This window comes from Cherax quadricarinatus, chromosome 63 (genome assembly GCF_038502225.1).
Source record: "Cherax quadricarinatus isolate ZL_2023a chromosome 63, ASM3850222v1, whole genome shotgun sequence".
Classification (NCBI taxonomy): domain Eukaryota; kingdom Metazoa; phylum Arthropoda; class Malacostraca; order Decapoda; family Parastacidae; genus Cherax; species Cherax quadricarinatus.
Window position 1 is genome coordinate 24,903,715 of NC_091354.1, and position 12,859 is coordinate 24,916,573.

Genomic DNA, 12,859 nt, shown 5'->3' on the forward strand with positions numbered 1-12,859 from the left:
TGACGTGCCCCTTAACTCCCCAGACTTCCTTAAGAAAACTGGCTTCATTAAACAATACTGTCTCATTTTTATGTGATATTTACACCTTGTTAGTGAGAAGACAAAGCGACACAACTAAGCAAAAATTAAGTATAAAAGTGCTTGAGATAAAAGTTTGTGAAATTTCAGTCACCTAGTTACGCTCGTTATTTCTATCCCACGCTCTTTAATACTTTCCCTTGTTCTTTTATTCTCTCTTCCATGCTTTTCATCTCCCCTACGTCCTTTAATTCTCACTGTTTTTTTATGTCATTGCTGTTCTCTATATTCTTCCTAAGTTCTTTATTTAATGCTTGTTCTATGCCTTTTTTGTTATCTTTATTTCCCATCGGTTCTACTTTTTTAGCCTTCCAGCTCTTTTGAGCTCCTTCCGCGCTCGTTTCTTTCTCCTTCCTCAGTGTTCTTCCCTCATTCTTCACGTCCTCCAACTCTCCTTCAATTTTTTCTTCACACTATACGTTATTTTCGATAAAAAAAAATGTTTCTCAGCTCATTGTATCCTTCTCACTCTGTTCTGATTTTTTCTGTTCTCTTTTTTCAAGCACTCTTTATATTCCTTTCGCGTTCTTCATATCCTTTTCAAATTCCTTGTATTTTCCTTCTCTTTCTCTCTTTATGTCCTTTCCGAGATGTAACTTGAAGATCTTTTGATCTTTGCGTACTCCATATTTTCTTCCTTCATTATAATCGTGCCTGTGCTCATTCTCTTCTTCCTGTGCTCTTTCCTTTCATCCACTATGCCCAAGTTCCATTCCGGTTCTTCCTGTTCACTTTCCGTTCTTCACGAGCTGTTTATATTCTCGACGAACTTTGTATGTCCTTCCAGGACGTTTGATGTTCTTCCAGCGGTTGTTACGTCTCTCCCGCGTTTCCAGGTTCTGTCATCCATGATCTGGTCGTGTTGTGTTGCTCAGTCTGGTGTTGTGTTGCTCAGTCTGGTGTTGTCTTGCAGTTTGGTGTTCTCTTGCACAGTTTATTGGTGTTGTGTTGCTCAGTTTGGTGTTGTGATGCTTAGTCTGGTGGTGTTGTGTCGCACAGTGTGATGTTGCGATGCAGAGTTTGGTGGTGATGTAATACACTGTATGATGATGTAGCGCATAACTGGGAGGTGTTGTGAATAGCTTGGTGGTGTTACAACACATAATTTGCTTATGTCATGCATAGTTTGGTGGTGTTGCAATACATAGTTTGTTGTTAATAAAATACATAGTTGATGGTGTTAGGTGATGTTGTCATGCATATCTTGGTGGTGTTTTAACACGGAGTGTTTCCTCATCACAGAACACAACAGTTCTTTAACAATTTATTCCTTTGTAATGCTAGTGAGACTACCGAGGGACTAGTGCTGAGAGCACTGACTTTTAACAAGTACGACTACCGCTGTACTGGCTTGTAACAAGTACGACTACCACTGCACTGGCTTGTAGCAAGTACGACTACCACTGCACTGGTTTGTAACAAGTACGACTACCATTGTACTGGCGGCTTCTAACAAGTGCGATTACTACAGGACTTGTAGCAAGTACGGCTACCACTGCACTGGTTTGTAACAAGTACGACTAACACTGCACTGGCTTGTAACAAGTACGACTACCACTGCACTGGTTTGTAATAAGTACGACTACCATTCTACTGGCGGCTTCTAACAAGTACGACTACTACAGTGCTGGCTTGTAGCAAGTACGACTAACACTGCACTGGCTTGTAACAAATACGACTACCACTGCACTAATTTGTAACAAGTACGACTACCACTGCACTGGCTTGTAGCAAGTACGAGTAACACTGCATTGGCTTGGAACAAGTACGTCTATCACTGCACTGGCTTGTAACAAGTGCGACCACCACAGCACTGGCTTGTAACAAGACTACCACTGTTCTGACTTTTAACAAGTACGACTACCACAGGACTGGCTTGTAGCAAGTATGACCACTGCACTGGATTGTAGTAAGTACTACTACCACTGCACTGGCTTGTAACAAGTACGACTACCACTGCACTGGCTTGTAACAAGTACGACTACCACTGCACTGGCTTGTAACAAGTACGACTACCACTGCACTGGCTTGTAGCAAGTACGACTACCACTGCACTGGCTTGTAACAAGTACGACCACCACTGTACTGGCTTGTAACAAGTGCGACTACCATTGCACTGACTTGTAACAAGTACGATTGCACTAGCTGGTAACAAGTACGACTACCACTGCACTGGCTTGTAACAAGTACGACTACCACTGCACTGGCTTGTAGCAAGCACGACTACGACTGAACTGGCTTGTAACAAGTACGACTGCATTAGCTGGTAACAATTACGACTACCACTGCACTGGTTTGTAACAAGTACGAATACCACTGCACTGGCTCTTAGAAAACATGCTGAAATGAGTATCAGACAGATCACCTAAAGTCAACTGTTGCTCGGATCCTGAAGAGAGCTAACGATACAGGTGACTGTGGAGCTCTGCGTCGAGGAAGATGTGAAAGAGAACACAAGACAACCTTGACATCGTGAGGTGCTATCATTGGAAATAATGTGAAGGATCCCCAAAAAAACAGCAAAGATCTACAGATATTTGGCTTCAGCTTGCATACATGCTAATTCTTCAACTGTTCGAAGAAGGCTCCTTGAAGTTGAAAGAACTGCCACAGAACTGATAGAAACAGTTACTGACTGCTGTTATGAAGAAAAAACGGCTACGGTAGGCACTCGATCATAAAGGATGAACGGCAGATGAATGAATATAGATTAGTGTTAATGAGTGGGAGCAAAGGTCAGCCTCTCTGGAATGGACTCGTTCAACAAGCGCCGAAACACCCATCTAAGATGTTTTGGGGTAGTTTTACTGTTAAAGGCCCTAGACGACTTCTTGTTGTTGAGGGAACCATGAACAATGACAAATACAAGGGAATTTTGCCCATTTATTTGCTTCCCTTTGTGGATAGAGACTTTCCTGATGGAGAAGGCATTTTCAAGCAGGATCTTGATCATTGCCACTCTTCTATAAAATTGCTGAGATCGAATAGATTGGGCTAAGCGTTATAAATTTACCTGGAAACTCTCCTGACCTCAGCCCAATTGAGAATCTATGAGCAACAGCCAAACGTAGGATCGTGAAATAGGAATGTTCAACCGTGGAGAAGCTAATTGTTGTTGTTATGAGGACCTGGTGCCACGACGAACTTTCCAAAATCTGTTCAACATTGGTCGATTCTATAAGTTGAGTCTATATTAAGCCAATTGCTTTACTCAGTTCGACCAGATTTTTAGCTATTTAGCTAGAACGCTTTCCGATATATTGAGTCCATTAACTTTTAAAAACTCTAAAAATGCACAGAAGTCGGTAATTTGATCACTTTTACACAAATTAAAAAAAATCTAACTCAAGAAATCGTAATGACACGATTGCAAACAAACCATACCCCCGGCCGGGATTGAACCCGCGGTCATAGAGTCTCAAAACTCCAGCCCGTCGCGTTAGCCACTAGACCAGCTAGCCACAATAAGATTCATCCAACTAGGTATATTTCTACACCATAGGAAGGTTAGCACAGGCACCTCTGTGACAACAAATGCAAGTTTTTACAGACGAATCTCCAGCTAGCGTGGCCGTGACGAACTCTAGCTCAAGTCCCTTCACTGCCGTCAACATGACTCAAGAAATCGTAATGACACAGAGGTGCCTGTGCTAACCTTCCTATGGTGTAGAAATATACCTAGTTGGATGAATCTTATTGTGGCTAGCTGGTCTAGTGGCTAACGCGACGGGCTGGAGTTTTGAGACTCTATGACCGCAGGTTCAATCCCGGCCGGGGGTATGGTTTTTTAAAAAAAAAATAATTTAAAAACAAAATAAAATGAACGGTTTAGATATCCCTCACACTAAAGAAACATTTCCTCTGTTAATTAATCACGTCTTCAGGTCTCTTCTACATAAAACTTTCCCGTCCTTTTGAATTCATCACAGCAAAAAATTGTAGATTTACCCAATTTCTGGAATAATACAGTATAATGTGAAGGATTGATTATGGTTTGCAGCTTCCTAATTTAAATCAAACCTATTAAAAATCCATAAAACAAATCGTAAAATTCCGAATATTTCTCGTAATTTGTTCCTGAGTTCAAGCTCCCTTCGGTTTCAAAACAGCCAAAAATATATCTATTTCAATGGCATATTTTCCATTCAGGCTCTGGTGGTCTGGTGGTTAACGCTCTCGCTTCACACGGTGAGGGCCTGGGTTCGATTCCCAGCCAGAGTAGAAACATTGGACGTGTTTCTTTCCACCTGTTGTCTATGTTCCCCATCAGTAAAATGGGTACCTGGGTGTTAGTCGACTGGTGTGGGTCGCATCCTGGGACACTGACCTAAGGAGGCCTGGTCACAGACCGGGCCGCGGGGGCCTTGACCCCCGGAACTCTCTCCAGATAAACTCCAGACTCCAGATAACGATACTAAAAAGCGGCTCAAAAAAAAAAACATTAAAACTATCCTAGAAAAAATCTGAGAGTCAGTATTTTACACGAAACTCAACTACTCAGGTTTGCTTTTTCCATCATGCACCATGTGAGACATGATTTTTTTATACTGTGCACACTCACTGCATGAACCCATTCTCTCAAGTCTGCCCAAATTTATCACTCGTAGCTTATATGAGTGAACTGAGCTCATAACATAGATCTATATAAACGATCTTTGTGTCAATAACAAAGATTTACCTACTAGACAAAGAAAGTATATTAAAAGCGATGGCTCGTTGCCTACGCGAATATATTCTCTAGTGATGCTCTGTAAACTAACTCCCCAATCCCCATTCTGTTGCAGCACAATTCTAGGTTTCCATACACTGGCCAGTATCTCACATTATAAACAACTGAGGTAACTTACGGTGGGCAACTCTGTACACTACCCCATCCGTAGCATCAACTTTTACTGTTGTCTTCCCTATTCTGTCCACTTCCCTCACAGTGTCAACTGCTGCTACAGCACCCCACCGTTCCTCATCCTTCATAACAATAACTAATACTACAGTAACCCACCGGGCTTCCGTACACTCTCATTTCCTCATAGCTAAACTAATGCTGCAGTAACCTACCACTCCTCCATACATTCCCTGTAATCTTCTGCTACAGTAACCTACGATGCTTCTATAGACCTCAGTCCCTCAAAGCACAAACCCATGATGCTTCCATGCACACTCACATAATCAACTATACTTTCAGTAACCTACAGTGCATATGTACACTCTTTTTCGTAGAGCATCATTTTATATTACAGTTACCCACCCTGCCTCGGTACACTCCTATCCACCTTTAGAGATTCAGATTGTGATGCAGTCGCTCATCGTGCCAACATACACATCCACCGTCCCTCAGAGCATCATCCACTGTTACACTCACCCATTTTGCCTCCGTACACTCCTATCCTTTCCCAGAGCATGATCTAGTGTTGTAATAACCCACTGTGACTCACTCGATCCGCTTCAGCAGTCCCTCACAATATTATTTAGTGCTATAATAACCCATCGTTCCTTCATATATTACCCATCAGGGTTCCCGTTGGTACCTCTGACCATCTACAGCGTCATACGAGGACAGGGAGACCATAACACACACTGCTGGATCGTCCCTGTCGAGGGCCTCGACTGGATCATAAACCTGCCGCCCCTCCTCGCTATCCTGGTAAGTGTTTTGTTCCCGTGGTTACTAGCGCTGGTGGTTATTAGTTCCTTGTATTCCTGTATCCCGGCCCTTGGGTACCTATCACTTCGTCGACCATTGGGTTCCTAGTCTGAGCTTTTTTTTTTTTGCTTTTGGCTCCTGTGGTTCTATTTTTGTGTTACCATTTCTTAGAGATTCCTACACCTTAGCTCTCATATTTCTCGGATTCTCAACTCTGCATGGTAGTAAATTCTCTAGTTCGTTGACCATGGAATTCATGTTTGCGAGTTCCTTGCGCTATCATTAATAATTGTCGGGATTCATTGGCCTATAGAATCCAAGTACCCAGAGTTCATATTCTCTCTATCCTTGTCTCATATATATAAATAATACACGAAAGTCCTTACTAGGCTTTAATCTGTATAGAAGTAAATAGCTCCTCTCCTCGGTAATGATTTATAAGTACTCTGCTGTCTTTACCATGTACTCCACTATACTTCCCTCTGTCTATCTGTGTCTCTGTCTGTGTCTGCCTCTCTCCTTTTATCTCTGAGGCTGCCGAGGTTTCAAAACCGCGAAAAATAAACACACTGCGTTGGCTAATTTGGAACATACATGAAGCGAGAAAAACTATGATCGCTAACACGGGGCGACGTCAACACTTGAATATTCTAAACACAGTCCGCCCCTTTCCCTAAACATAGAATATTAAGTGTGAAAGATAGCTGCAGGCAACAGGAAGACTGCACCAGGCAACAGGAAGACTGCACCAGGCAACAGGAAGACTGCACCAGGCAACAGGAAGACTGCACCAGGCAACAGGAAGACTGCACCAGGCAACAGGAAGACTGCACCAGGCAACAGGAAGACTGTACCAGGCAACAGGAAGACTGCACCAGGCAACAGAAAGACTGCACCAGGCAACAAGAAAACTGCACCAGGCAACAGCAAGACTGCACCAGGCAGCAGGAAGACTGCACCAGGCAACAGCAAGACTGCACCAGGCAACAAGAAAACTGCACCAGGCAACATGAAGACTGCACCAAGCAACAAGAAAACTGCACCAGGCAACAGGAAGACTGCACCAGGCAACAGGAAGACTGCACCAGGCAACAGGAAGACTGCACCAGGCAACAGGAAGACTGCACCAGGCAACAGGAAGACTGTACCAGGCAACAGGAAGACTGCACCAGGCAACAGCAAGACTGCACCAGGCAACAAGAAAACTGCACCAGGCAACATGAAGACTGCACCAAGCAACAAGAAAACTGCACCAGGCAACAGGAAGACTGCACCAGGCAACAGCAAGACTGCACCAGGCAACAAGAAAACTGCACCAGGCAACATGAAGACTGCACCAAGCAACAAGAAAACTGCACCAGGCAACAAGAAAACTGCACCAGGCAACAGGAAGACTACACCAAGCAACAGGAAGACTGCACCAGGCAACAGGTAAACTGCACTAGTCAACAGGAAGACTGCACCAGTCAACAGGAAGACTGCACCAAGCAACAGGAAGACTGCACCAAGCAACAAGAAGACTGCACCAGGCAACAGGAAGACTGCATCAAGCAACAGGAAGAGTGCACCAGGCAACAGGAAGACTGCACCAGGCAACAGGAAGTCTGCACCAGCCAACATGAAGACTGCACCAGGCAACAAGAAAACTGCACCAGGCAACAGGAAGACTGCACCAGGCAACAGGAAGACTGCACCAGGCAACAGGAAGACTACACCAGGCAACAGGAAGACTACGCCAGGCAACAAGAAAACTGCACCAGGCAACAGGAAGACTGCACCAGGCAACAAGAAAACTGCACCAGGCAACAGGAAGACTACACCAGGCAACAGGAAGACTACACCAGGCAACAGGAAGACTGCACCAGGCAACAGGAAGACTACACCAGGCAACAAGAAAACTGCACCAGGCAACAGGAAGACTACACCAGGCAACAGGAAGACTACACCAGGCAACAGGAAGACTGCACCAGGCAACAAGAAAACTGCACCAGGCAACAAGAAAACTGCACCAGGCAACAAGAAAACTGCACCAGGCAACAAGAAAACTGCACCAGGCAACAGGAAGACTACACCAGGCAACAGGAAGACTACACCAGGCAACAGGAAGACTACACCAGGCAACAGGAAGACTGCACCAGGCAACAAGAAAACTGCACCAGGCAACAAGAAAACTGCACCAGGCAACAGGAAGACTACACCAGGCAACAGGAAGACTACACCAGGCAACAGGAAGACTGCACCAGGCAACAGGAAGACTACACCAGGCAACAAGAAAACTGCACCAGGCAACAGGAAGACTACACCAGGCAACAGGAAGACTACACCAGGCAACAGGAAGTCTGCACCAGGCAACAAGAAAACTGCACCAGGCAACAAGAAAACTGCACCAGGCAACAGGAAGACTGCACCAGGCAACAAGAAAACTGCACCAGGCAACAGGAAGACTACACCAGGCAACAAGAAAACTGCACCAAGCAACAGGAAGACTGTACCAGGCAACAGGAAAACTGCACCAGGCAACAAGAAAACTGCACCAGGCAACAAGAAAACTGCACCAGGCAACAGGAAGACTACACCAGGCAACAGGAAGACTACACCAGGCAACAGGAAGTCTGCACCAGGCAACAAGAAAACTGCACCAGGCAACAAGAAAACTGCACCAGGCAACAGGAAGACTACACCAGGCAACAAGAAAACTGCACCAAGCAACAGGAAGACTGCACCAGGCAACAGGAAAACTGCACCAAGCAACAGGAAGACTGTACCAGGCAACAGGAAAACTGCACCAGGCAACAGGAAGACTACACCAGGCAACAGGAAGACTACACCAGGCAACAGGAAGTCTGCACCAGGCAACAAGAAAACTGCACCAGGCAACAAGAAAACTGCACCAGGCAACAGGAAGACTGCACCAGGCAACAAGAAAACTGCACCAGGCAACAGGAAGACTACACCAGGCAACAAGAAAACTGCACCAAGCAACAGGAAGACTGTACCAGGCAACAGGAAAACTGCACCAGGCAACAAGAAAACTGCACCAGGCAACAAGAAAACTGCACCAGGCAACAGGAAGACTACACCAGGCAACAGGAAGACTACACCAGGCAACAGGAAGTCTGCACCAGGCAACAAGAAAACTGCACCAGGCAACAAGAAAACTGCACCAGGCAACAGGAAGACTACACCAGGCAACAAGAAAACTGCACCAAGCAACAGGAAGACTGCACCAGGCAACTGGAAAACTGCACCAAGCAACAGGAAGACTGTACCAGGCAACAGGAAAACTGCACCAGGCAACAGGAAGACTACACCAGGCAACAAGAAAACTGCACCAGGCAACAAGAAAACTGCACCAGGCAACAGGAAGACTGCACCAAGCAACAGGAAGACTGCAACAAGTAAACTGCACCAGTTAACAGGAAGACTACACCAGTCAACAGGAAGACTGCACCAAGCAACAGGAAGACTGCACCAGGCAACAGGAAGACTGCACCAATCAACAGGAAGACACTACGAAACAAGAGGAAGACTGTACAAGGCAACAGGAGGATTGTATTGGGCCAAAGGAAGACTGCATCTGGACGCAGTACCTATAAGCACCACTAACAACTTGTATGCCACAAGTGCAACTAATCTGACATTTTTATTGTGGCAACGTTTCGCCCTCCAGGAGCTTTGTCAAGCCGTTACAGTATATAGACACAGAGGGTATATATAGGGTTAGAGTGAGGTGTATTACTAGTGGTAGTAGTAGTAGTAATAGTAGTAGTAGTAATAGTAGTAGTAATAGTAGTAGTAGTAATAGTAGTAATAGTAGTAGTAGTAGTAGTAGTAGTAATAGTAGTAGTAGTAGTAGTAGTAGTAATAGTAGTAGTAGTAATAGTAGTAGTAGTAGTAGTAGTAGTAATAGTAGTAGTAGTAGTAGTAGTAGTAATAGTAGTAGTAGTAGTCGTAGTAGTAGTAGTAGTAGTAGTAGTAGTAGTAGTAGTAGTAGTATAAGTTGTAGTAGTAATAATACAATAAATCTGCACATGAGCCCATATATTGTTTGTAACAGCTTGACAAAGCTCCTGGGGAGCGAAACGTTGCCACAATAAAAATGTCAGTTTAGTTGCACTTGTGTCCTTTTACTTTACATATTGTCGGTAATTTTATCAACATTATTACAACTTGTATGCCACAGACATCCATTACCGACAAGATGATGAACTTGACGTAAGTGCAGCATCGTGGAATCTTTACTTGTAGATGTTTAGCCATCTACAGGAGACAGTAGAAAAATAAGGTAATCAGTCCCTGAGCCTGGGAGTAGGTGATGAGTACCGTAGTCCTGAAGAATCCGAGGCACAGGCAGGATGATTGGTGCTGATATATTGGAACAAGAGAAGTGCAGTAGACGAAGGTAATGCCACTGGTAGGCGGGATGCTCCACATGGCTAAGAGTTGGGCCAGGAGTTAGCAAGTAGGTTGTGGTGATGTCCTCTGTAACAAGATTCCATAATATTGTGTCTGACAAGCTGTACATCAGTGGTATTCAGTACTGAAATGCTGATGAATTAGACAGATGTGCAGGATCTGGGTGTCTTTACCTGAAGACGTTTCTCCATTCAGTGCCTTTATCAATACTTCACAAGAAACCCAGATGTTGCACATGTGTCTAATTCATCACAACTAACACCACATGTGTACTGCCCTGCCACCTTTCCTCAAGTTGCCTTTAATCTCAGTCTACTGTCAAAAGGTCCATTATGTCCTGTACACCCTAATAACACCGTTTTTACATAATTACTCTATACATAATTACACTGGAAACAATTAGACTTGACGTAAAAAGTTAATTTCTTTTTCCTAGAAATAATTATACAGCACCATTAAGCATATATAGTTTATTTTACACCACCTAATTTCTCTTAGCACTGTTCTCGGTGTCATGTTTTTATATACCGCTGAATAAAGCTTTCTTAAGAACATAAGAAAGAAGGAACAATGCAACAGGCCTACCGACCCATACGGAGCAGGTCCATGTCCCCCCGGATAACCCCAATGACCCCCCCCCGGATAAGACCAATGACCCACCCAGTCTGGTCACCTCCACTCAAGGATGGAGCACGGCACTAGACCCAGCAGCACAAGCTAGTTAGGTCCAACTCACACCCACCCACACCCACTCATGCATTTATCTAACCTATTTTTAAAACTACACAACGTTTTAGCCTCAATAACTGTACTCGGGAGTTTGTTCCACTCATCCACAACTCTATTACCAAACCAGTGCTTTCCTATATCCTTCTTTCGGCATTCGCTGTGTGCTTTCCATGGTTATGTATATTGCAAATAAAATTGTGTCTTTTCCTTAAATATTCCTAATTAGTATATCTTTCTGTCCACCTCTGAGTTTTAAATTCATAAAAATATACAGACGATAATATTTTTAATTTAATGTGTAATTAACCGATTAATACCGGAAGATTCTTAGATATCAGAACGTAATAAAGTTGGTAGAATTACCGACAATATGTAAAGTAAAAGGACACAAGTGCAACTAATGTGACATTTATTGTGGCAACGTTTCGCTCTCCAGGAGCTTTATCAAGCCATTACAAACAATACATGGACACAGAGGATATATAAAGGCTCAGAGTGAGGTGAATACTAGTGAGGTACCATTTCGATGTTCACTAGTGGTTGTAGTGGTAGTGACAAAAGCAATTAATTCGTACATGAGTAAAAGGATATAAAAGCTATCGTCTTTGTTTACCTGGAGTCAAGACGCACACAATAAACCAGTGATTTTCTTTGTTTACCCGGAGTCACGACACACACAATAAACCAGTGATAGTCTTTGTTTACCTGGAGTCAAGACTCACATAATAAACCAGTGATAGTCTTTGTTTACCTGGAGTCAAGACGCACACAATAAACCAGTGATCCTCTTTGTTTACCTGGAGTAAAGATGCACACAATAAACCGGTGATCCTCTTTGTTTACCTGTAGTCAAGATGCACGCAATAAACCAGTGATAGTCTTTGTTTACCTGGAGTCAAGACGCACACAATAAACCAGTGATAGTCTTTGTTTACCTGGAGTCAAGACGCACACAATAAACCAGTGATAATCTTTGTTTACCTGGAGTCAAGACGCACACAATAAACCAGTGATAGTCTTTGTTTACCTGTAGTCAAGATGCACACAATAAACCAGTGATAGTCTTTGTTTACTTGGAGTCAAGATGCACACAATAAACAAGTGATAGTCTTTGTTTACCTGGAGTCAAGACGCACACAATAAACCAGTGATAGTCTTTGTTTACCTGGAGTCAAGACGCACACAATAAACCAGTGATAGTCTTTGTTTACCTGGAGTCAAGACGCACACAATAAACCAGTGATAGTCTTTGTTTACCTGGAGTCAAGACGCACACAATAAACCAGTTATAGTCTTTGTTTACCTGGTGTCAAGACGCACACAATAAACCAGTGATAGTCTTTTTGTACCTGGAGTGAAGACGCACACAATAAACCAGTGATAGTCTTTGTTTACCTGGAGTCAAGACGCGCACAATAAACCAGTGATAGTCTTTGTTTACCTGGAGTCAAGACGCACACAATAAACCAGTGATAGTCTTTGTTTACCTGGAGTCAAGACGCACACAATAAACCAGTGATCCTCTTTGTTTACCTGGAGTAAAGATGCACACAATAAACCGGTGATCCTCTTTGTTTACCTGTAGTCAAGATGCACGCAATAAACCAGTGATAGTCTTTGTTTACCTGGAGTCAAGACGCACACAATAAACCAGTGATAGTCTTTGTTTACCTGGAGTCAAGACGCACACAATAAACCAGTGATAATCTTTGTTTACCTGGAGTCAAGACGCACACAATAAACCAGTGATAGTCTTTGTTTACCTGTAGTCAAGATGCACACAATAAACCAGTGATAGTCTTTGTTTACTTGGAGTCAAGATGCACACAATAAACAAGTGATAGTCTTTGTTTACCTGGAGTCAAGACGCACACAATAAACCAGTGATAGTCTTTGTTTACCTGGAGTCAAGACGCACACAATAAACCAGTGATAGTCTTTGTTTACCTGGAGTCAAGACGCACACAATAAACCAGTGATAGTCTTTGTTTACCT

General features: G+C 43.6%; 1 protein-coding gene across 1 annotated transcript in view; it reads left to right on the plus strand.

The window, feature by feature from the left end:
- LOC128698149 (uncharacterized) overlaps nucleotides 1-12,859 on the plus strand; it is a 428,958-nt gene that overhangs the window by 345,646 nt on the left and 70,453 nt on the right. Inside the window, exon 9 of the mRNA XM_070098535.1 lies at nucleotides 5,589-5,719. Within this exon, the coding sequence (XP_069954636.1) occupies nucleotides 5,589-5,719 (131 nt within the window). The remainder of the gene's footprint in view (nucleotides 1-5,588; nucleotides 5,720-12,859) is intronic.